Source organism: Lissotriton helveticus, chromosome 9 (genome assembly GCF_964261635.1).
Source record: "Lissotriton helveticus chromosome 9, aLisHel1.1, whole genome shotgun sequence".
In the NCBI taxonomy this organism is placed as follows: domain Eukaryota; kingdom Metazoa; phylum Chordata; class Amphibia; order Caudata; family Salamandridae; genus Lissotriton; species Lissotriton helveticus.
The window spans coordinates 918,137,630-918,164,485 of NC_136070.1; the positions used below are offsets into that span (position 1 = coordinate 918,137,630).

Genomic DNA, 26,856 nt, shown 5'->3' on the forward strand with positions numbered 1-26,856 from the left:
CTGAGATCAACTGAAAGCCCCACAACGCTGATAGAGTGAGGGTCTGACAAGAACCAGTAGTAGGCAGTGTGGCAGGGAGATGGTTTGGCGAGAGAGGCGTCCCTATACATGTGTGTTAGCGCGCACGAAACGCATGAAATGTGTTGCCCAATGAGCGCGCGGTTACTCAAGGGGCCAACTGTCTGTATACCGCTCTGAGATTACCGTAATACCTTTCCTCTTAATTCGTCATGAAAGGTCTGATGCAGCCTGTGGTCACCGCGGAGGTTGCGTCAGTGATCAGTCACTGGGTTTGGAGAGCGGTCTCGCCTCCTCCCCCACGCTTTCCGTGACTGACTTACTACAGTTTCTGGGCAGTTGCACAAGTCGTTGCCAGTAGCGGCATGGCGAAGGGGGCAGAGCAGGCAGAGAATTGGCCAAGCGCTTATCAGCTGCTAACGGGAACAAGGACGGGCCAAAGCGACGTGTAGCCGCAGGCCCGCAGAAGCTTTACTGAGTTTCATCCCCAGTCTCAAAAGACACCTATAAAAGTAAAAGGCCAGACCATTTTGGGCTTAGCCTCCAAGTCGTTGCCACGCGAACGAGTGTCTCCTCGCAGGGTCACAGGAAACTCTATATTTTATGCATCACTAGCCATATATAGTGAATTTTAAGCCTCAAATAAGTTAACAATAAACTAGGATTTTAAAGACTGTCAGATTCAATCCCATTTCCAGTAGCGGGGCCTGCTGCCTGCATCACAGGATTGAGACAAGCAAACTGACGAGTTGCGGCCTTCAAGCTGACCCTCGGAGACAGGACAGTTGTCATTCAGAGTTCGTAAACTGGCTTCCCCGGTCTCGTGCTGCACACCTTGTACCACATTACCACCTCGTGTTTTTATCTCCATACAACCCACACCCACGGGGCCTGTGCCCAACCCCACAAACTTGCCCCCACATGCCTTTTACTCACCCCCCATTACTGACAATGATTTTACTCCTTTGTGCCCAACACTGCCCTTATTTGTCCCCCGCATGTGTCTTTTGACACCCCTGCTTCACCAACCAAGAGAGCACACCACTAGGCCCCCAAAAGTTATGACGCGCTTCCTGCTCCTCAGCTTTCTTGTAAATTGTGGCCTTTATTCCCAATATTTCTTTTTCTTCTGCACCCACAGCCTCCTCGGTCATCCTCACAACTACACTGTACAGCGACCCAAAAGCCACGCTCGGTCATTGCCAGCAGAATCACCACACCACAACTCATCAACCCCACTGTGCCTCAGTCTGCACCAAAGTCACATCCTCTCCCACGTCAAGCTTTGTCAGACTATAGATTGCTACACCTTTAAGAAACGAGGCCTTCATCACCTACTACATGTACTTCCATCACTCCCACCTTGTCTAATCAGATCGTCATCACCAGTGAAAAGGAAGCTTAGGCCCATTTTTCCTTAGGAAATCAAACTCTACCACCCTACTCTACACAAGCCCAATTAAACATCTGCCTGCTACAGATGTTCCCCCAACCATCTTGAAGGTGGCCAATTTAATACCCTCAGTCTACGCCACTAATGAGCATCCTCCATAGCTTTTCTCCCTCCACGGATCACACCAATACTCATGATCTGATAGCTTGCAGGCACTCTGTCCAGTGCCCAGTGCAGATTGTGTACAGAGTGCCGCCCAATTCACTGGAGCCCTACGGACTCAATATCCATTCTCTGCTTCATACTTAATCTTTGAACATACTCCGACTTCTCAAACGGTTCACTGCTGTAGTCAACCATGTGATATTTCTACAAACTAGGTATATCGGGAAGCCCAACGCTGGCTGCAGTCATACCAGATTGTCCGGTTAACTACACGAGCATCTTTTATGTAATCCGTGGTTACGCAGGGCTAGATATCTGGCTCTCCTGGACCATTGCTGGAAACCCCTTCTCTTCAGCTTGTGAATGAATGGGACTGCAATCTCCTGTTCTCTTCCTACCATACTGACTAATGCGACACCTTGTACATGTGCACAACCATGTCTGTTCTCACCTTTTAGCTATGTTTGGGCACCACATATCCATCCAGGATCCATCCTTTCTTTCTACACCACCTTCGCTGCTGAGGTGATCTCAGGGGGGTTACTGTTCCAGTTCCTTTTCCCCTACCCACCTCTTTCAAACCTCGTGTAGGGTCTCCTCATTGGATCCCTCTTCTCCAGACCTCATGTGTGATATCTCTTCACCAATATACTTTTCCTTTGGCCTCCCTTGTCACATGACCCTTTTCACACTCTTGACATTTCCATCTAATTCTTATATGGGCATAGCCAAGAATAAGCGGTTTGGGTTGCCTGGGACTACAGAGGATCTATATCCACCCAACGTGTTTCATTGCCCTGTCCCTGAAGGCTTTGTCCTTGGGCCCCCCTCTTGATGTACACCACTCCCATTGGGGGCTATACAAACTATCCTTTAGACTTAAAGCCCATTCTTGATTCACCACCATCCTTCCCCTATGCTCACATATTAGCATGTCGTACGACCTCCACAGTCTCATTCTGGGCACATTTTGTCCCTTAACACACCCTGACTTTCCTCTTCAGAATTTATGATCAAGCTGCTCAAATAAATACAAGTGCAGACATCTCTGGTTCTGGAGGTCGACCAGGCTTCCATCCAGAGAAGAGTAGCTTGAGTCAATTACAGGGGGGTCCAGAGGGTGGTCAACTTCACACCTCAGACAGGTCAAACTGTTGCCCAGTAGTCCGAGAAAGTTCCTTTGGGTCCACTGTGGAGGACAGGGATCGCCCCTCACTCACCCCCAAACTAATAAGAGTAAACAGATCGGCTGTACTTAGTGCTAGCTGTTTCCTACTGTGTTTCCTACTGCCAAAAGCTTTATTTTTGAGATCAGTTCCTCGGATTTCGAAGATTAGAATTCTGTAAATAGCAGCTGCTCATGTGCTTGAGTTAACTGGTCGCTCTCACTCTGAACAAGTGCAAGACCAAGGAGTTATTAATGTAAAAAATAAACAAATACATGAATAATAAGTACGGGAGACCAAAGTAGTCTAAGAAACCAGATGCCCGTGCTGGCAAATGCGTGGGTTACTGAATATCTGATCTGCAAGGGCTCGAATCCACCTTATGGCTCATTCTCGTCACTCTTGAAAGCTTTTTTTTACCCCCCCCCATCGGCTCACTATTATTTTCTCTTCTTCCCTTTTCTCATTTTTTGCCTCTCTCTCTTGCTCTGGGTAAAAGTTTGCGAAGAAAAAATAAGTATTGGTGCCCTCATGATGCACGTTAGTAGAAAAGGGGGGGGGGGGGATACCTTTACTCATTATCCAAAAAGCGACAGGTGGCCCAACCCCAGAAATGACGTTATGATTGACCAGGACTTCCAGTCCCTTGGGGTCCCTCCCAGGGACTGACATAGGTGTCACATGCCCTGGGGGTTGGATATATGTTAATCACATGTTCAATATCCGACAGGTGGGGTGTGGCTATGCAGGAGCCCTCAGTGAAACAGAAAGCATGGAGACCCTGTGACCATGATAGAATAAAAATAAAGGGGCACTTAAACGAGCTGTGCAACAACTGAGAGCCATCCTACAGAAAGAGAGCACCATGTCAACATGAAGAGATACAGACCCCTCATCAAAAGAGCCCCCTTGGCTGGCTGCCAGGCCACGATCAATAGATTTTATTGACGCGTAACATCTTCGGTATTGGACGATAACGTGCAGCAGGGAGCTTCTAAAGGTGTGGGTTGCGACATTACGGGTTTCACAAAGACCTCTGCCTTTGAACGGAAGCGCTCAGCCTCAAGGACTGGACTCAGCTGGTATCCCAGATTAAGGTCGACAGAAGGGAGGGAGGTCCGAGTAAATGTTGGAAACAATTTCTTCGACATGGAAGAGGCTCAAGAATCCACACTTCCTCTGAACTCACCTCTGTATGAAGATATGGGGATTTTGGAGGAAGCGGCTCCAGAGTCTGCCATCATGCAAAAGCCAGGCGCAAGGTCCGACGCTTCAATGGACCTTTGCGACTCAAGATTTCAGAGCCGCCGCCAAGTGCTGTTAAAATGAAGGGGTTAGTAAAAACATTATAGACACTTAACATGTATACTGCAATAATATATATATATATATATATATATATATATATATATATATATATATATATATATATATATATATATATATATATATATATATATATATATATATATATATTACACTAATTGTCTCTTTCTTCTGTGTGAACCATAGAAAGCCTCACAAAAAAAAGAACTGTGGCAGAGGGACATCTATCAAAAGTTAAAAACATACATTATTACTGCTTATGGTGTTCAAAACAGACAAACTTCCACAAGCCGAAACAAAGAGGCTTGTAAGAAATGTGTTTGTACCTCTAATAGCATTGATTTTGAAAAGGAAACTCCAGGCGTTCCCTATGATGCCATATTGACTGCTAAAGGATTTGCAGCAACTGTTGTCATCACATGTCAAAAGTGACTATTACAGCCTTTGTTACAGCCATAAAATTAAGGGTCCGCAGCAGGAGACTCATGAGTGTCTGTGGGAATAATATAGATCAAGAACAATCCGTTATATATGTAGTTTGTTAGACACATACAAAGTGTATAAACTGTTAAGGGTGGTGTATGGGCTGTCCAAGGAAAAGAAATATGTTCATCCTGATATGATTATGATCTGGTCAGTGTTGCTCAAAGAGATCAGATACTCCAGCGAGCCATGCTCAAAACTCCGGTGTATGCCGGGGTTCTGCACGTATATTGATAGTAAGAGGATAGAAATGCTTGTTGAAAGGCATATGTCAATATTTACTTAAAAATAGAAGAATCAGGTCTTTAGCCTAATGAGGACTGTTCTAAAATAAAACATTTAATGTTACATACTTACAATTTTTTTTAGGAAAAGCACCAGAATGTGTCTGCGCAAGATGCAGATGCATTATGCCTTGGATACATATGTATTGACAGAGATGGAAGACCCTTCTAGAGCCATGGAGTGTATATCTGTAAAAATATAAACAACGATAAGACCTGTACTAAGAAAATGTAAAATATGTCCAGTTCATGGTTTGGCAACATTCTTTATTTTTAATCAAATGTCCTTGCACATAACATGTCTTTCATTTCTTGGGTTGCAGCGGCTGATAACATGTCGGTGGAAGGGTTAAAAAAGATTTATTGTGATACAAGAGTGGTCGGAAGCTTTGGAAACGCTGAAGCGCGGTTTAGAATTGCTTTAGTTGAGAATGAACCGGTAAACCAAGCCCTGGTGAAGACTGGTTATCTGGGGAGGAGGTGTATTCACTCCACAAACCAGTCAGGAGGCGCTTTAATAGGTAACCAACCATCGTTAATGGACAAATAGATTATCAATGGCAGGCGGACATAATCAGTCTTCAAAATTTAGCAAAGCATATTATCTGCGCTCGATGTAAATTAACAATCATAGATATATTGTCCAAATAAGCCTTTGCAGAAGCGCTAAGCGAAAAAAGCAGGGCAAGCGTCTGCAAGCCTATTAAAGCCATCTTTGGGAAAGGCAGAACCCCTCAAAAACTAAAAACAGATACTGGAAAAGAATTCCCAAACAAATTGGTTCAGAAATTATTAAAGCAGCACTCTGTTCATCATTTTGTAACTCACATGGAGGTTAATGCAGTTGTTATAGAGTGTTTTAAAGTCTAAGATTTGGAGATATTTCATGGCCTACAACACCTGCCGATAAGTACACGTTCTACAGGCTTTTATATATATTTATAATGCTAGTTAGCACAGACCCATCAAAAAGCCCCTAGAGGTAATGCCAGATAATTAGTTAATGGTATGGAGTACGGTGTACAGGAGCCACTTCGCTACCAGGGTAAAGAAACCTCTTTAAAAAAAAAAAGGTGGTCATGTTAGGATTTCAAAGTTGAAAGGGGTCTTTACGAAGGTGTACCAGCAGACTTTTGGCAATAAGATATTTATAGTGGCAAGTGTGGAGCTTAAGGAGGGTGTATAAATTTTAAAAGTCTTCATAGGGATAAAGATCTGATTCTTTTATTTCAAAAATAAATATTGCACATATTCCTTTCTACAAGCCTTTCTATTAAAATACGTGCACAACCCCAGAATACACTGGAGTTTTGAGCATGGTTCGCTGGAGTATCTGAACTCTTTGAGCGCCGCTGACAAGATCTTAGTCATATCATGGTGGACATTTCTTTTTCCTTGGACAGCCCATACACCACAATTTCCATTTATACACCTTGTATGAGTCTAACAAACTACATATGTGACAGATTGTTATTGATAGGTATAAATTGAACAGACACCACCACAAAACCTTTATTAAGCAATACAGAATTGTAGGGGACGTCTGGAGTTTCCTTTTCAAAATCAACTCTTAGCGGTACAAACATTTCCTACAAGCCTCTTTGTTTTGGCTTGTGGAACTTTGTCTGTTTTGAACAGCATAAGCAGTAAAACATTATGCCGTTAACTTTTGATGGATGCCCCTCTGCCACAGTTCTTTTTGGTGAGGCTTTCTACAGTTCAAAAGAAGAAAGAGCCAATCAGTTAGTTAAAAAATAAAGTATCGTAATATACACGTTAAGTGTCTATAATGTTTTTTTACTAACCTCATTTTCACGGCACTCGGCAGCGACTCTGAAATCTTGATTCACAAAGGTTTATCGAAGCGTCACAGGCATTGGAGCTTGCGCCGGGCTGTTGCACGATAACAGCCTCTAGAGCCAATTCCTCCAAAAAAAAACTCTCTTCATAGACAGGTGAGTACGTAGAAACGATAGATTCTTCAGCCTCTTCCATGTCGAAAAAACAGTTTCCATCGTTTACTTCGTTACTTGAGGCCTCACTGCCGTCGACCTTAGTCGGGAATACCAGCTAAGGCCAGTCCTTGAGGCGGAGGCTTCCATCCAACAGTAGACGTCCTCGTGAAAACTCGTAACATCGCAAACCACTTCTTACACTAGGTCTTGCGGACAGCACATGCTCGCTGCCTAGGCTCAACCTAAAAAGTGGAATATAAGACAAGCTGTGGCTTTCTGGCCTTGTATAGCTTCTTGCCCAAACGCATACCTCAGCAAAAAAGCCTCCAAATGAATGCAGCATGACATATCACGGCAGGCAAGGGACAGAAAGAGAGAGTCTAAGTTTATTCAGGTATATAAAATCTGTTGCCTACCGCCTCACTCAATCCAATTCTCCCTAAAGGGAACCCTTACCTCTCCCCTTTAGCAGGTAAAGCCATCTCATTTGACAAGCCCCATCATCCTGGGTTGCTGAAAACTTGTAATGAGATTAAAAAACATTAAAACCACAGGAAACTCCTGAAAACATGGCAAGGGTCGATATTAAGAAATGTAATTTCAAACAGACGGCATGGGCGGGCTGCAAAAGCAAACCAAGTAAACTAAGAATCACCAGACTATGTTCCCTTCTATTGCATTCTTAAATACAAACCCCAAATATACGGGGTTTTTCCCCCATTTTCTTCCCAACTAATCTGGATACAACAGAGTTTTACTGGACTACAATGCCTGGGTCAGCCAATCCCCTCTGCTTTGAAATTCGGAAGACTTTTAAACCTTATGTCAATTGGATTGAAGCAGGATATAATTGTTGATCGAACATGCATGCCTTCTGCTTGTTTCACTCACTCTTAAGTCCCATATCTCTCTACAAAGTGGTCTTGATGACACATGAATGATTAAATTACCGATAATATACCTACGCGTTACCATATGCTCATCACAATTAGAAACATAATATAACTGTTCATCAGTTTTCTCATTAAGCCATCTATTCAAATACACACACTTCACATTTATTTCATTTGGTTAGCTTTTTATGAATTAATGATTTCCTATGGAAATGTTTATATTGTAATAACGAAAAAGTGGACATCACCACCTAAATTATTCCCACCCCTGTAGCACATTCAGCAGCTGCCAATGCTTATCCGATATTGTTATAACTCATGGTATTATTACAGAACAAACTTCCCAACAATTCCTCTACCCTTCCTAGTTCTAGTTTTTAATCTAACCCCCGCCTCGCCCAGAGAGGATATTACCTATGCTTTTGATCCCCTAAATGTAAGTAGATTAGTTGTGTATTCGATGAGCTTGCTGAGGGGGGGGGGGGGGGGGTCCCAGAATCCACTTTTTTTTCTCGTTGTTTTAATAATAAGTGTTGCAAAGTCATCCTGTGCCCTGGGAACCCCCCAACTTTCTGCTGACTGGAACTGGTGGTAACTGACTCTGACTGACCCTGGGCTCTGTTTAACCAGGCCCAGGGCCAGTGCCAAGCTAAAAGGAACACATTAGAACACAGTTAAGACACCCAACATACACTAGGGTACACTATAGTATGGTGGGGTACCCCTGTAGTTGGCATGACCTACCACCTAAGCCCCTAGTATGTAATAGGGCAGAGGATTGAAACTACCTAGAAGTCTCCAGTATCCTGGGGCATGGCAGTTTAGAGGCCAGCAGACTCTCTGCATCAGCATGTGTGCAGTGCTGAAGCCTGAGGTCAATTTAAAAGCTGCACTGGTGGCCAGGACAGCTTTTAAACCTTAAATTGTGCCCAAACTCGACTTTGGGGGTAGGGGCCCTTAAAAATTAAAAAAACCTACCATGTTTTTGCATATTAGGGACCCCCAGGGTCACCCCTAGGTATCCCAGGGGTGGGGGGTCAGTTATCTATAAGGAGCGCCCTTATAAAATGAGTTTTTAGAAGCCTGGGTAAAGTGAAATTTTACATTTCACTCCCCACATTGTCTTAAAGAGGTGCTCAAATTCGACTTTGATGCTGGAAGAATTGGGTAAGGGTGATCTGCAATATTTCTGCAGATTCCGAACCCCTGAAGTCTCCACTAGTTGCACAGGGGGTGGGGGGCCGGTAGAAATTAGGGAAATACTTATAAAATATGGTTTATAAGCCCTGGTGCTACAAAAGTGTCGCAAGTAATTGTCCCCATTGCAAACCCCATGGCCCATAGGATAACATGGTAGGAAGTGATTGATTAATAAATATTGATAGGAGAGGACTAGCCGGACCATTCAAAGACTTCCCAGAATGGCCGTAGTAAATCCAACGATATTATATTGTTGAATTTCTCCTAAAGTGTACATACAATAAGTTATGAGACTTTCTTGTTTGTAAGTCCAAATTCAGCCTTTCAGTGGTCTGCCCTGATTGGTCAGAGTTAAGTGGATTAGCCAGGCTGCTGGGAGGGCAGTGATCTGTTCTATAGGAATGCCAGGCCAGGAGGTGGCATCGTAAACTACGCTCTTCAAAGGCAAGAGGGGAGGCCTGGGTTTTAGTCCATTATGACAGTCGTGACCCAGAGTCAGGACTAGGCTTAAGAAAGGTATTTGCAGATGGTACTGGGATGGTCCATGGAAATGGGATATCCCAGGGGGTGTGTTTAGCCAGCTCTTACCTCCTTGCTGGAAAATCAGCCATTATGGATTTGGAAGGATGATGCACTCTGGGACAAACTAATGCCACACTCCACAGGATGTGGTCATAACTAGGAGGAGTTGCTCTGCTCTCATTGGTCAGCAGTGACCTGGTGCTTGACCCAGAGAATTTTGAATAAGTATCTGAGAGGGGCAGAGCCCGCCAGATCTGCTGCTTGAAACTGAATGAAGCAAGAAGTGCCCTGCTGAAGATTTTGCTGTGTGCAAGGAACTTTAAGGCCTGACCTACGAAGACTGCACCATCTGAAACTACAGCCCTGTGGATTACCTTGCTGCCAAAAGACTCAAGAGTGGAAACCACCTGCAAGCTACAGGTTAACAGAGCTCACCTGGACAGCCCCACAAAGAAATCAAAGCCTGGAGTACTAGTGGATTTGTATGGGTTTTGTTCAAGTGGATTGCGGAATTGAAGTTTCACACTTTCAAGGACCCTCTTGGAGATTCCAGAACCTTGGATTGTGTGTTGGATACTTTGGGACCCGCAAGCAGAACGCCAGGAAGGTGTTCTAACTGGACCCCGCTTGCTGACGAAGGCAGCCCACTACAGTGGTGAGAATTCTTCAGAACAATTTATAAAGGTGTGTCCCTGACAGAGAAAACAAAAAGACTTAAAGGGGCGTTGTTGGTTTCTAAGCACTAGAAAGTGACTAATCTTTAAAAATTCATATATCAGGTTCCCTACAGAGGAATATTTTTGTTTTGGTGTCATTTAAAAGATAAAAATATTACCTATTTTTATAAATTGGTGTTGGATTTTTATTTTGTGTTGTGTCTTAATTATTTACTGAAATGGTGTTTTTAAATGCTTTACATACCTGTCTTTGAAGTTAAGCCTGTCTGCTCGCAGCCACGTTACCAAGGGTTGAGCAAAGGAATAATTTTCTAAGACCTATGCTGAGTCCTATCGTGTGTTAGTGGCCTTATTGCCAGTGGCAGACCTACATTTGCCGCTACCAATAACCCACTTTCCAACAATAAGGTATCAGGGATCAGAGCACTTTACACAGGCACCAGTTGTGTTGCACAAGGACACGTTCATTTTTGTTAAACACATGGAGATTAAGTATTTTGCTCAGAATCACAGGGTGTTGAGCGCCGTTGCCGAAACACGAACCCAGTTCTCCGGGTTTGAGGATGACTGTCTTAGCCGTTAGGCCACATCCTGTACCCAACCTTCTCCTTTTTTAACTATTGTGTTGCTCTACCAGCAGACTTGGGTAGATTTTTATCACTGCAACCCCATGTTCCTCTCATGATTTTTAAAAGAAGGATTTGGCAGACTCTATGGTGTGTTTACATGCATGGTCTGGAAAAGATGCGAGGATGGTGGGAGGCTGGTTGTAGAGAAGAAGAAGAGGAGACAGAGCGAAAAGCATACCTTCAGGGCTTTGGTTCGGGTCACTGATCCGGATTTTCTGAACAAACCTTCTGAATGTAGATGCTGGCTAAGGAACTGGCAAATATCCACTAGAAACCTGGAAATAATACAAATGCATGAGTTTTGGGGAACATCCTGATTTTTTGAATCACAGAGTTGGCATAGGGACAATGCCAGTAAATGAATCAGTCGGAACCTGGGACAATGCACTCAGTGATGACAAAACCAAAATGGTGGCGGAGGGAGTCATGGAGCAGAGTGCTGAGGACTAGGTGAGTATTAAATTTATTATTCCTGCATTAAACCAGGATTTCAGCTTTAAGGGCTAAACATAGGGTGTTCATGAGAGCCAAATGTGCAAATCTACCACATACAATTTGGTGCAACTGCTCATTTATGTGCAACGCAAAAATGTACATTTTTAAGTGAATATGTTAGATAGTCAGAGGCCAAACCAAACTGAATGGGATCCCCTTTTGCAGGTTACTCTTAACATGTTTCGAATCCAAACGTTCCAAGTTACAGTGGGAAAGAGTGACATTATGTGTTCCTGCAAGGCGGTGGAGCAAGTGGGAATTCTGAAATGTATATTTCTTATATTGTGATGCGTTCTGAGTCCTAAGTGGGACCTCTGGTCTTTTTCAGCTCTCAGAAAATAGATACTCACTGAGGGACGGCTTCATCGCTTTCTGAAAGTGGTAGTCTGTGCAGCGGGATCCCGAACAGTCCTATGCAGGGAGTGGCAACCTTTTCCTAGAACGGGAAACAGGATATCATTTTGAGTTGCAAAACTCATTTTCATAAAAGTTTCAGATCAGTATCTACTGAAGGAAGAAACAGAATCACGTTAAGTAAACTGCAAGCCTGGTATCATAAGTGGTATTGTGAAGGTCCAATTAAATGTCAGGCCATGACATAGTCGATCAGGGACCAAACACCACATGGGCTAAACTACACACCAGACCCACTTAAACGCTTTTGCTAGCTTGTACCCAAGGGCTGTGAAGTGGGCACTTCAAGAATGCTATGATGTTGATGGTAAAATGGATGTATTCTTGATGATGAATCCAAATGTCCAGAAGCAAGAGGAATCTGTAAACGGACGCCCCCTTCTGAGGCAGGGAAAGCAACCGCTCTCAGCATTCCAGGCAGCAAATGAACACACTGGGACCACAGTTCCAATCAGATGAAGACAAGCACAGACAAACAGGTCACTTAAAAAAGAAACCTATACACAACATCTCCCTTTACCCAAATGAGCAAATATAATGTATGATAAAATAAGTTTTGATTAAGTGCAAAGTGCACGAAAACCTATAGAAAACACAGATAAAACTAGAAAATAGAATAAAGAAGTAAAAAATACGTTAATTTGTAAGATAGTAATTAATTTAAAGTCAATTTTACATTCCTTTTGTAAGAACTTGATCTCAATGATGTACAGTCATTTTCCTCCTTTTGAGCCTAGATTCAGCTTGTGGGGCATTTTCACGGGTGTCACTGCCAGGGGCCATAGGAGACTGTGGTTATCATAAGAATTCTCAAGATTAACATGACTACCGAAAGGAGTTGAATCTCCACATAAATTCATATCTTGACACTTTTCAGAATGTCCATCAACCCATGAATCACCATTTATAAAATAGCCATCTTTAAGAAAGGTATCTTATGATTAGGTTTCAGCTTAACAAGACATCCTTTTTATTCTATCAAACATGTCCTTTTAACAAAACAGCACTCTTGCTCACAAGCAGAATTGGGGAATTGGTTCAGAAAATAGAGAATCACCCATTTGCAACGTAATTTGTTTAAAATGAGAACCCAATCACCAAGATTAAAGACTTTGACAGATCCTTTCTACCCACAATCAGGATACTCCTTAGAATTATATTGTATTTTCGCACACATTCTTAATCTTTAGCACAGAAATTGACTCATCACTTTTGCTAGCATACCAATTAAACTGATATTGTTCTCTCTACATTTCAAAATTAAGAAATGTGAAACACCCCTCGTAGAACATGAGGTATGTGTTTAAGCCCAAAAAATTTTTCTTAAATTATCTTTAGCCTCAAATTGTGACGTCAAAGCAGTTTAGATACCTTCTTTTTGAATGATCTTTAGAGCATTTCATCAAACCATTGGCTGAAGGACAATGCACGGGTGTCTGTTCTGGTGTTATACCTTAGTGACTGATAAGATAGCTACGTATTTAAAAAATTCAAACTGTGTACCACTGGCAAAATGAAAACCTATGGGGAGGTAGAAGCTTTTTTTGTTAGCAGGCTATCTAAATTTCCAAAGAGACTATAGGAAATCTAATGGGGAGAAGGTACACTAATGGTTTTATTCTAATCTCTGTATCCCTTATAGAAAGGCATACATGCCTTTACAGGACTAACATGCAGCTTCAAGAAATTCAGCTTTTGGTTTGATTCCAGATGGTGAAATGGGGTGACTCAAGTAATAAACTTAATTCTGTAAAAATTTACTTTTTTCTTCTGATGAATTCGTACTTTTTTCTGTTAAATCTGACAAATCATTTCAAGAATATCATTATGTTTTTGTACTCTATTTGCCAAAATCAAGATATCATCCTGAAATGCTAGGACAACTTGGATACCTTTAAATAAAAAATCCGTTAATTTCTGTAACACACTAGCAGCACATGTGAGACCAAAAGAAAGTCTAAAGATTTTAAAGGCACCAAAGGGAGTCACAAAAGTTGTGTGATCTCTAGAAGTTTCAGAAATAACAACCTGGTGATATATGGACTTCACTTATTGTGCAGTCTAGACAAACCGCAACTACCGCCTACTGTTCTTGAATGTGTGGGCAAAGGATGGCCATCAACCACAATGTTGCTCTGGAGGAAAAGGTCAGCACACAACTCAATATTGTCATTTTTTTCTTCAGTGATTAAATACTGTTGAAACCCAGTCAGATGAATCGGTTGTCTCTACTATGTTCTCCTTACATACACCCTATACTTATCTGAGAACATCTTAATACCTAGGGTGTGCAGGTCTAACCTTATTCTCAATGGGCGAGGCATCCACATTCAACTGAATAAAATGTCCAAACCTTTATCACAGCCCACCTACTGACAAAATGTTTAAATACTGGTCTAAAATGTCAATGGCATTGAAAGAATCACACTGCACTGTAGAAATTGGCATTTCACATAAAGTAATAGGATTGTCTTTGCCTGGTTTAAGAACTATTCCTAATCTGCCAAGGTTGCACCAAACAGACTAATTGTGCCCTTTGACAGCAATATAGGCCTTTGTGAAAATGAGGATACCTTTACATTGCTACCTTTCTTCAAAATAACCAATTATGCTCCTATCTTATTCACCGAACACTTTTGGGTTGACGTCTGATTTTTAAAAAAGCAAATCTACCCAATGCTCGCAAAATGTATCAGCAGTTTTAGTAATGGAGGATCCAGAATACACATTCACCTTTTAACACACCTCAACAAAACTTAGTAAACCCAGAGGTTGGAACACCATTCTTTTTCAGATATTCAATGGCAAGAACATTCATATAACCCCTTTATCCAATTCTGCACTACAATTTACTCCGTTTAAAAAAAATATTTTTAGAACTTTCGCAAACACTTTGGAAGTGACTTTTTTTGCATTTAATGCTGCGTTTGCCAGTAGCGAAGCATGTTGTGGAGTTACCCAAATGACTTTTCAAACCACAACAGTAACATGCAGAACTTTATTTTCAAAACTTGACTTTTAAATTCTCTATCACTAAAGGAGGATACACTGATAGGGGCTGAGAAATCATCTGTGGCTAACACTTGCTGACAAAGAGGATCATTCAATGCCTTAAGCAATGTCAAGAACCTCATCAAATGTTGGATTCCTGCAAGTAAAAAGTATTTTTTACACTTTCTTGGAGACATTGTTAAAAACGAACTGATCCCTCAAGTAATAAATGTAAACAGAAGTGCCAAATAATTACAAAAACATACAATAATCCAATATTTGGCTGCTTAAATACATTGCAATAATCTGTGCTTGAATGCATATGATAGAGAAGAAAAGAAGGCAAAGCATATTTTTTGGATTGAATATTGTGGAAATCATTTTGTGATTCTTGAATTAAAGATGTAGAGAAAAAAACGTTCTTGGTTTGGAACTGAACTTACTGCCTAAGGACTGGTTATTTGAAAAATCTCCAAATAATGGAGTATTGTATGTTTTTGTAATTATTTGGCACTCCTGTTTACATTTATTGATTGAGTTCTGGTGTGGCCTATGAGCGGTGGAGCACGAGGAGTGAGCTCCACCTTTAGAATACTTTCTTCATTGTATTGTTAGGATAATCAACTAGTGCACCGATGTGCTAAGGCCCTAACCGCTTAAAATTTAAATTTGTTGATCCCTCAAGTAAATATCTTATGTTCCCCACCACCCCAGATGACATTTAGAAGTGATGATAAATTTTCTCTATAGTCCCTTGAATCAACTGTTTTCTTTAAAAAATAAAACTGCCTTCTATCGTGTACTAGACTCTAAACGAGCAACAGCTTTCTTATATTCATACCAAGGCAACAATTGCTCATATATGATGGTTCCACTTCAGGCGTGCTGTGAAATATTTCTTGATCAGATCACCCACGAGACTAAAACAGTAGACCTTTTCCTTTTCGCAGTAAATTTCTTTCCATCAATAGCAATCAAACTGTCTTAGCCATAATACAATCGACCCCATTTATGTATAGATTTTCCAGGATTGTGCATGACCTAGGACGGTTGGTTGAATAGAAAGCTACTGGCCATTATTGAAAGATGCTGTCAATGAACATATAAAAGGAAGTTAAAATAGAAAAACTAACTAGTTGTTTCCTGTGTCCAAGAGTAAAAAGAGATTAGTAATTATTTCCAAAATTCAAACACCTATGCAACACAGCAGGCTGAACAGATTATTAAAACTATTTATGTTATTTCTCACTACACATTGAGCTGCAGTATAAAACGTGTATCTCATGTGGTGGATTTTGAAAACTGAAACAGTAATTCTTACCGGAAAAATAAGTAACACGTTTCAGTAATAATAAATGTTATGCAGATCCCCAGCTGTCCTGAAATAAAGATACAAGCACAATCTCACCATGTGGATGAGGAAGTCATCACCTCTTCCTGTGCTGTTGACAAAGCGCATGCACACACCTCTATGCACAGGATTGGCCAGTGAAACCAGTACTTAGTTTGAGCCGGTGGTTTCCAGTTCTCTGCATCGGTACTTAATTGTCAACACATCGCTTATGACAGTCTGCCACAAGGTGGCACTGTCTGGATAATTTAAAAATGACCACAACAGTTAATTATTAATACAATATTAAAAATGACTATTACCTGCCACCCAAGCCGTTCTTATAGCTTTGGAGGCCTGAAATAGTCCAAATTGTCACAATTGTAGTGTGATGGTTAGTAGTCATGTTCTTACCAGTGCCTATTAAACCCTGTGGAGTCCCCTAGGCAGTCGAAATTTCTGGGCTCCTCTTGCAAATTATCTCCGAATACGTTTTTCATATTACCAATTTTGATCTGTTGTCGCGGTGTCCCTCAAAGGAAAGGGGGCCCATAGGCCGGTACCTGCTTTGGCCTATTTGGTAATCCACAACTGCTTGATACCATCATTGGCAGCATGACAGGGGTGATGTGTTGAGCAAGCTACACAGGCCTCCTAATGACAGCCCTGGCACTTTTTTTTTTTTATATTTTTTGTTATTACAAATTCAGCACTGAGTGAAACCATATTTCATGAAAAACGGTTGGAACAATGCAGGCTCAGCCATGTGTGTCCGACCAACGTGTAACCCCGTTTGCCTTAACCGCACATATACCTTAACAATGCATATTCGTGGTTAACCCCTTCCACACTCATGACGAGCTGGGCTCGTCATGAGGTAGCCTCCTCGCACGCTCATGACGAGCCCAGCTCGTCATGAAACAATGGGAATCAACAAATACCAGCACAGGAGGGGAATATGCTGAGCATCGATGTGGTTAAGGCAATGTGCGGTCTAGTTGTCTAGCGCAGGGCCGGCGCTAGGCGTGGGCAGCGTGGGCAGCTGCCCAGGGCCTCGCAGCCAGGGGGCCTCGCGCTTTCACTTCAGAGTTTGGAGGCCCAGGGGGCCCAGGAGGCCCAAGGGATTTAATCAATATCTGCCTGCCAGTCCGTCTCTCTTGGTCTAATCGCTGCATCTGCATGAGGATAGCAGCGATTAGAAAGGTCATTCAAGAGCCCTCACCTGTGAAGTGCGCCCTACCCCTGGTTGAATAAGAAGCAGGATAAGCTGCAGGGCGCAAAAGAAAAGGTAGACTGACGGCACCTCACACTGAAAACCGCTCAGCTCATCCAGGACGAGGGAAAGGGAGCACAGAGTGAATGAAAGGGGTACGAAATACGGAATCAAGTGAGAGGGGGCGGGGGGACAGATAGGTGTGAGATAGCAGCCAGACAAAAGGTGCAGGAAGAGGAGCACAATCAGAATGTAAAATTGGCTGGACTAGGGCTTTCAGTGTGCTAGGTCCCTCGAGTCTTTACCTGGTGGTAAATTAAAATCGACATTGAAACCGGCCCCTATCGGACCCTATATTCATGTCCCTTACTTTACCTACAAAAACAATGATCCTGTATCAGCACAATAATTGTATAACAGTGTGGCTGGGTTGGACATTAGGGCAATCAGGCAGTGTGTAATGGTCTAATCTGCCAGGTTAGTATTTGACCTGTTTTTTGGGCTGTTTGTTTGCCTGCTTTATGGTCAGATGAACATATTTTTAATGTTGATTTTCATGATGTTAAAACAAACATTGCCTGCAGCAAAATCAAATCTATGCAATCTCCCATACCTTACAAAAAACGTAAACAGCATGTCTTTACAAGTTAAAAACTGCTCTAATTTTGACACTTTTCTAGCTAACTAATTTACTAATGGGGGCCACTTTTATTTTTGTGCTGGGCCTATTTCCTGACCCAGTCTCACTGCATGATAGGGTAATCCATGACAGCGATTTTGTTCCTGTTTATATTTCACATGCTTTACTTAATCTTGCATTCCCCAAGAGTTAGCTATGTCCAGGATGTGTGTTTCTGTATTTCATTTCACAGCATTTTACTCTTGTATGGGGCACACATCGGAGTGAGTCGCCTCCAGGTGTTTATAACAGGCTACAGTTCAGTGCTTTGGAGTTGAGGCAGAATGCAGTTCAACTTTCACACTGCCTGTCAGTGGGTCAAAAAGGTGTCCAGAATACATGGTCATTCAATACATGGCCACTCTGAAGAGCACACTGAGCAACAGTCCCGTATTCCAGTTGCAGTTGCTATTCTGTGCAAATGTGTGTGAAGGAGGTACTCATTGGTCAAAACAGTTGCAGGGTGAATGTAAAATAATTTATTGTTGTTACTCATTTATCTTAAACAGCCAGTGACAAAAAAGCAATACCCTTGGCTTCTTTTAGATGCAAGTCAGTTGTTGTCTTATATTTCTGGATTCAATCACAGAAAGCTGAGGGAAAGATGAGAAAAAGAGTAGAGCATTGAGGGGAAGGGGAATTTAAAAGGGTTATCATCAACAACGGTAAGATGCTTCAGGAGGATGGAAGGGGAGAGGTGAATGTAAAGGCAGCAGAACAAGGAAATAAGTAATGCGGCTAGAGGAGAGATGAGAGTTGAAGGGGAGTGTATGGATAAGATGTGTGGTAGAGAGACAGAACCAGCAAGGGAACATAAGCAGAATTGAGAGAGAAGTATTGGTGAGAGATGGATGAAAGAAAGCAGTACCATTGAAAGATGTTATAGGTTGGGCAGGATGAGACCGGAGGGGAGAGGTGGAAGTTAGAAGGGTCAGAAACAGCAAGAGATATTTGAATCCTAGAAAAAAGAAATCAACTTCCAAATCTCTTTCATAAAACAATTTACTCATTGACAATGTGCCGGCTTCCGACAACTCTAGGAGTTTGAAGTAACATTTGTGCTGTATCAGATCATTTGTGGTTGAATCTTGATCGTAGAGTTAGAGCAGCCTTAATACTACTAAAAGTTAGTACCACATTTGACACTGTTTCCCAGCCAGTGCTTATAAATCAACTAGTGCAACCTGGAATTTAAGTATACACTTGGTGTGGTTTACCTGTATCCCATTTGAGAAATCTGAAACAATCCACTCACCACCTATTTCTATTATGTTTCTAACCTCTGACTTGTGGAATTTATTGGGTCTCCACTGTTCAATCTATATAATCCCCAGTTAGTCTTACTCACACAGTACTTTGGTTTATTGCTGATATCTAGTGCATATTGATACCCAAACATCACTTCCCTCAGTGACAATATGGTCTTTGTCCAAGAATATGTTTGTATGTGCATGCTAACAGTTGAATTCTGAATGAAGACAAATTCACTAAAACCTTAAAGTGGCAAACCAAGGGTTCTTATTTTGAAAGGATCTCATAACATATGGTGTTCTCTTCGGTGGCTGGTGTAGCTGGGTCAATCACCCACATTGGTGGAGTCGGCAAAAAAATCTTCGATTCATTTTCCTGGATCTTCTCTTTTTTATTCGGAACAGATTAACCATGCTTCCTCCACTTGCTTTTACTACATCCATAAGCATTACAAAATCATCCCTTTTCTCCCCTCTCACTACAGTGAAGCTGTTGTGCAGTCAGTTATCTTCTCATTAGATTATTATGCCCTCTCTCCTGGGCTTCCCGCCTTTTCGCATTCAGTACCCTTCAAATCATTCAGGACAGTGCTAGGCTCCTCATCTGAGACTGCGGCATCGCAATGCTATTTCTTCTCACCTTTCTGCTCTCTACTGTGTTTTTGATTTGAAACCCGACAACTGCAAGGCACTATCCATTTGTCATTGCGCACTGCATTAAAAGGTTCCTTTCTTTCGAAAGCACTCCGTACTGTTCATTCCAGAATCCTATACACTGTGCCATCCAAACTCCTGTGTCATCCTGAAATTTAGATGGTCCTGATTGGAGACAGAGCCTTCTCCTTTCTAGTTGTGCTGGGCTGAGACTCTCTCCCTCTTGAGCTAGCACGTGACTCCAATTTTTAGGAAAACACTTAAAAATATTCTTTCTCCACATTAGTAAAGTCTGCACCTCTCCTTTGGAGCTCTCTTAGTGCCAGAATTCCCGATTTGCATATCATTTTCATTCATCCCATTCAAGAGAACAATAACTAGGTTAAATTCATTTAATGTATTTCCACTTATGTACGTATTTTATTAGGATTTTTAAAGCTATTTCTAACCATTTTACTTATATCAAAACCAGGTAAGTTGCTTCTTACAAAGCGGCTTCCAACAATGCCATATAATTAACACCTTAGGAGCTTCGTACACATACCTCCCCAGTGCTGCGCTGTCCATTATCCAGTGCTGAACTGGACGTCCAACGGTCGCACGCAGCACTGGGGAGGGAGTGCCCGTGACGACCGTTGGCCGACGGCAGCACTTAAAGGGTTAATGTCCAATTGATATTACCTCATATGAGGTCACTTCCTGTCAGGTTAAATCTTATGCAAATTATAGGGGCCTCGCATGTTCCTATTCTGCCCGGGGCCCCACAAATCCTAGGACCGGCCCTGGTCGAGCGGATGGGTGGAAGAGGAAGAAAGAAAGAGGAAGGATGATCGGGAATCAGGAGAGTACATGGTAAGGTAAGTGAGGCTGGGGCTGACTCTTGGGGGGTAGTTGTTTGGGGTGGGGTAGATTTTAGGACTCAGGAGGGGGTCAGGGTTGTTTGTAGGGCAGGGAGCAGTTTTAGGGCAGAGGGGGCTGGTGTCGGGGTAGTTAGCAGCTGTTGGGGTAGTTTTTAGGGCTTACGGTGGGGGGATGGGGTCGGGGTAGTTTTTAGGGTGGGGAGACAGTTTTTGGGGATAAGGGTGGGGGAAAGGGGACAGTTCATAGGGCGGGGGAGTTTTGGGCCTCATGGCTGCTGCGTCGGGGTACTTCAGGGATGTAGGAGCCAGTTTTTAGGGCTCAGGGCAGGAGACTGGAGTTGAGGTAGTTTTTTGGGGTGTCAGTTAATTTTTTAGGGCTCAGGGCAGGGAGACAAGGGACTGTTTACCGAACAGTACAGAAAAGGGGGTGGTGATGAACAGAGTGTCTGAATTAAGCAGACCACTCTTACCCAGTCCAAAGATCAGGGCTTGATCCATCACCGTTATTTATCTCACTGCCCCATCCCAGCTCAGAACCTGGCTATATGCAAATTAGTCTGTCCCTGGCCCAGTGCATCATGGGAACAGGGCAGACCAAACTACCAAGCCAATTCTTCACCAGAAAGGAGACAAGCTACCGGGGACCGGTTTCTGGCATTTCAGCCTCTTCGGCCCGGCTTGCTTGAATCCTGATGGAGCAGTGAGAAAGGGACTCATGTCTGAGTATACCCTGCCACACCTATAGTGGCCAAAAACGATACAGAAAAGGGGGTGGTGATGAACAGAGTGTCTGAATTAAGCAGACCACTCTTACCCAGTCCAAAGATCAGGGCTTGATCCATCACCGTTATTTATCTCACTGCCCCATCCCAGCTCAGAACCTGGCTATATGCAAATTAGTCTGTCCCTGGCCCAGTGCATCATGGGAACAGGGCAGACCAAACTACCAAGCCAATTCTTCACCAGAAAGGAGACAAGCTACCGGGGACCGGTTTCTGGCATTTCAGCCTCTTCGGCCCGGCTTGCTTGAATCCTGATGGAGCAGTGAGAAAGGGACTCATGTCTGAGTATACCCTGCCACACCTATAGTGGCCAAAAACGATACAGAAAAGGGGGTGGTGATGAACAGAGTGTCTGAATTAAGCAGACCACTCTTACCCAGTCCAAAGATCAGGGCTTGATCCATCACCGTTATTTATCTCACTGCCCCATCCCAGCTCAGAACCTGGCTATATGCAAATTAGTCTGTCCCTGGCCCAGTGCATCATGGGAACAGGGCAGACCAAACTACCAAGCCAATTCTTCACCAGAAAGGAGACAAGCTACCGGGGACCGGTTTCTGGCATTTCAGCCTCTTCGGCCCGGCTTGCTTGAATCCTGATGGAGCAGTGAGAAAGGGACTCATGTCTGAGTATACCCTGCCACACCTATAGTGGCCAAAAACGATACAGAAAAGGGGGTGGTGATGAACAGAGTGTCTGAATTAAGCAGACCACTCTTACCCAGTCCAAAGATCAGGGCTTGATCCATCACCGTTATTTATCTCACTGCCCCATCCCAGCTCAGAACCTGGCTATATGCAAATTAGTCTGTCCCTGGCCCAGTGCATCATGGGAACAGGGCAGACCAAACTACCAAGCCAATTCTTCACCAGAAAGGAGACAAGCTACCGGGGACCGGTTTCTGGCATTTCAGCCTCTTCGGCCCGGCTTGCTTGAATCCTGATGGAGCAGTGAGAAAGGGACTCATGTCTGAGTATACCCTGCCACACCTATAGTGGCCAAAAACGATACAGAAAAGGGGGTGGTGATGAACAGAGTGTCTGAATTAAGCAGACCACTCTTACCCAGTCCAAAGATCAGGGCTTGATCCATCACCGTTATTTATCTCACTGCCCCATCCCAGCTCAGAACCTGGCTATATGCAAATTAGTCTGTCCCTGGCCCAGTGCATCATGGGAACAGGGCAGACCAAACTACCAAGCCAATTCTTCACCAGAAAGGAGACAAGCTACCGGGGACCGGTTTCTGGCATTTCAGCCTCTTCGGCCCGGCTTGCTTGAATCCTGATGGAGCAGTGAGAAAGGGACTCATGTCTGAGTATACCCTGCCACACCTATAGTGGCCAAAAACGATACAGAAAAGGGGGTGGTGATGAACAGAGTGTCTGAATTAAGCAGACCACTCTTACCCAGTCCAAAGATCAGGGCTTGATCCATCACCGTTATTTATCTCACTGCCCCATCCCAGCTCAGAACCTGGCTATATGCAAATTAGTCTGTCCCTGGCCCAGTGCATCATGGGAACAGGGCAGACCAAACTACCAAGCCAATTCTTCACCAGAAAGGAGACAAGCTACCGGGGACCGGTTTCTGGCATTTCAGCCTCTTCGGCCCGGCTTGCTTGAATCCTGATGGAGCAGTGAGAAAGGGACTCATGTCTGAGTATACCCTGCCACACCTATAGTGGCCAAAAACGATACAGAAAAGGGGGTGGTGATGAACAGAGTGTCTGAATTAAGCAGACCACTCTTACCCAGTCCAAAGATCAGGGCTTGATCCATCACCGTTATTTATCTCACTGCCCCATCCCAGCTCAGAACCTGGCTATATGCAAATTAGTCTGTCCCTGGCCCAGTGCATCATGGGAACAGGGCAGACCAAACTACCAAGCCAATTCTTCACCAGAAAGGAGACAAGCTACCGGGGACCGGTTTCTGGCATTTCAGCCTCTTCGGCCCGGCTTGCTTGAATCCTGATGGAGCAGTGAGAAAGGGACTCATGTCTGAGTATACCCTGCCACACCTATAGTGGCCAAAAACGATACAGAAAAGGGGGTGGTGATGAACAGAGTGTCTGAATTAAGCAGACCACTCTTACCCAGTCCAAAGATCAGGGCTTGATCCATCACCGTTATTTATCTCACTGCCCCATCCCAGCTCAGAACCTGGCTATATGCAAATTAGTCTGTCCCTGGCCCAGTGCATCATGGGAACAGGGCAGACCAAACTACCAAGCCAATTCTTCACCAGAAAGGAGACAAGCTACCGGGGACCGGTTTCTGGCATTTCAGCCTCTTCGGCCCGGCTTGCTTGAATCCTGATGGAGCAGTGAGAAAGGGACTCATGTCTGAGTATACCCTGCCACACCTATAGTGGCCAAAAACGATACAGAAAAGGGGGTGGTGATGAACAGAGTGTCTGAATTAAGCAGACCACTCTTACCCAGTCCAAAGATCAGGGCTTGATCCATCACCGTTATTTATCTCACTGCCCCATCCCAGCTCAGAACCTGGCTATATGCAAATTAGTCTGTCCCTGGCCCAGTGCATCATGGGAACAGGGCAGACCAAACTACCAAGCCAATTCTTCACCAGAAAGGAGACAAGCTACCGGGGACCGGTTTCTGGCATTTCAGCCTCTTCGGCCCGGCTTGCTTGAATCCTGATGGAGCAGTGAGAAAGGGACTCATGTCTGAGTATACCCTGCCACACCTATAGTGGCCAAAAACGATACAGAAAGGGGGGTGGTGATGAACAGAGTGTCTGAATTAAGCAGACCACTCTTACCCAGTCCAAAGATCAGGGCTTGATCCATCACCGTTATTTATCTCACTGCCCCATCCCAGCTCAGAACCTGGCTATATGCAAATTAGTCTGTCCCTGGCCCAGTGCATCATGGGAACAGGGCAGACCAAACTACCAAGCCAATTCTTCACCAGAAAGGAGACAAGCTACCGGGGACCGGTTTCTGGCATTTCAGCCACTTCGGCCCGGCTTGCTTGAATCCTGATGGAGCAGTGAGAAAGGGACTCATGTCTGAGTATACCCTGCCACACCTATAGTGGCCAAAAACGATACAGAAAAGGGGGTGGTGATGAACAGAGTGTCTGAATTAAGCAGACCACTCTTACCCAGTCCAAAGATCAGGGCTTGATCCATCACCGTTATTTATCTCACTGCCCCATCCCAGCTCAGAACCTGGCTATATGCAAATTAGTCTGTCCCTGGCCCAGTGCATCATGGGAACAGGGCAGACCAAACTACCAAGCCAATTCTTCACCAGAAAGGAGACAAGCTACCGGGGACCGGTTTCTGGCATTTCAGCCTCTTCGGCCCGGCTTGCTTGAATCCTGATGGAGCAGTGAGAAAGGGACTCATGACTGAGTATACCCTGCCACACCTATAGTGGCCAAAAACGATACAGAAAAGGCAGAAACCGGTCCCCGGAAGCTTGTTTCCTTCCCAGTACAAGAATTGGCTTGGTAGTTTGGTTTGCCCTGTTCCCATCATGCACTGGGACAGGAACAGACTAATTTGCATATAGCCAAGTTCTGAGCTGGGATAGTGCAGTGAGCTAAAAAACGGTGATGGATCAAGCCCTGATCTTTGGACTGGGTAAGAGTGGTCTGCTTAATTCAGGCACTCTGTTCATCACCACCCCCTTTTCTGAATCATTTTGTCCACCATAAGCGTGGAAGGGTATACTCAGATGTGAGTCCCTTGCTCATTGCACCATCAGGATTCAAGCAAGCCGGGCCGACGACGCCTGAATTGGCAGAAACCGGTCCCCGGAAGCTTGTTTCCTTCCCAGTACAAGAATTGGCTTGGTAGTTTGGTTTGCCCTGTTCCCATCATGCACTGGGACAGGAACAGACTAATTTGCATATAGCCAAGTTCTGAGCTGGGATAGTGCAGTGAGCTAAAAAACGGTGATGGATCAAGCCCTGATCTTTGGACTGGGTAAGAGTGGTCTGCTTAATTCAGGCACTCTGTTCATCACCACCCCCTTTTCTGAATCATTTTGTCCACCATAAGCGTGGAAGGGTATACTCAGATGTGAGTCCCTTGCTCATTGCACCATCAGGATTCAAGCAAGCCGGGCCGACGACGCCTGAATTGGCAGAAACCGGTCCCCGGAAGCTTGTTTCCTTCCCAGTACAAGAATTGGCTTGGTAGTTTGGTTTGCCCTGTTCCCATCATGCACTGGGACAGGAACAGACTAATTTGCATATAGCCAAGTTCTGAGCTGGGATAGTGCAGTGAGCTAAAAAACGGTGATGGATCAAGCCCTGATCTTTGGACTGGGTAAGAGTGGTCTGCTTAATTCAGGCACTCTGTTCATCACCACCCCCTTTTCTGAATCATTTTGTCCACCATAAGCGTGGAAGGGTATACTCAGATGTGAGTCCCTTGCTCATTGCACCATCAGGATTCAAGCAAGCCGGGCCGACGACGCCTGAAATGGCAGAAACCGGTCCCCGGAAGCTTGTTTCCTTCCCAGTACAAGAATTGGCTTGGTAGTTTGGTTTGCCCTGTTCCCATCATGCACTGGGACAGGAACAGACTAATTTGCATATAGCCAAGTTCTGAGCTGGGATAGTGCAGTGAGCTAAAAAACGGTGATGGATCAAGCCCTGATCTTTGGACTGGGTAAGAGTGGTCTGCTTAATTCAGGCACTCTGTTCATCACCACCCCCTTTTCTGAATCATTTTGTCCACCATAAGCGTGGAAGGGTATACTCAGATGTGAGTCCCTTGCTCATTGCACCATCAGGATTCAAGCAAGCCGGGCCGACGACGCCTGAAATGGCAGAAACCGGTCCCCGGAAGCTTGTTTCCTTCCCAGTACAAGAATTGGCTTGGTAGTTTGGTTTGCCCTGTTCCCATCATGCACTGGGACAGGAACAGACTAATTTGCATATAGCCAAGTTCTGAGCTGGGATAGTGCAGTGAGCTAAAAAACGGTGATGGATCAAGCCCTGATCTTTGGACTGGGTAAGAGTGGTCTGCTTAATTCAGGCACTCTGTTCATCACCACCCCCTTTTCTGAATCATTTTGTCCACCATAAGCGTGGAAGGGTATACTCAGATGTGAGTCCCTTGCTCATTGCACCATCAGGATTCAAGCAAGCCGGGCCGACGACGCCTGAAATGGCAGAAACCGGTCCCCGGAAGCTTGTTTCCTTCCCAGTACAAGAATTGGCTTGGTAGTTTGGTTTGCCCTGTTCCCATCATGCACTGGGACAGGAACAGACTAATTTGCATATAGCCAAGTTCTGAGCTGGGATAGTGCAGTGAGCTAAAAAACGGTGATGGATCAAGCCCTGATCTTTGGACTGGGTAAGAGTGGTCTGCTTAATTCAGGCACTCTGTTCATCACCACCCCCTTTTCTGAATCATTTTGTCCACCATAAGCGTGGAAGGGTATACTCAGATGTGAGTCCCTTGCTCATTGCACCATCAGGATTCAAGCAAGCCGG

General features: G+C 44.0%; 1 protein-coding gene across 3 annotated transcripts in view; it reads right to left on the reverse strand.

The window, feature by feature from the left end:
• Nucleotides 1-26,856, reverse strand: part of LOC144783056 (uncharacterized) — a 690,025-nt gene that overhangs the window by 566,389 nt on the left and 96,780 nt on the right. For all 3 annotated transcript variants that reach the window (XM_078662228.1, XM_078662229.1, XM_078662227.1), the window contains exons 3-4: nucleotides 11,557-11,642; nucleotides 10,890-10,986 (exon numbers count right to left, since the gene is read on the reverse strand). In XM_078662228.1, the coding sequence (XP_078518354.1) occupies nucleotides 10,890-10,986; nucleotides 11,557-11,642 (183 nt within the window). The remainder of the gene's footprint in view (nucleotides 1-10,889; nucleotides 10,987-11,556; nucleotides 11,643-26,856) is intronic.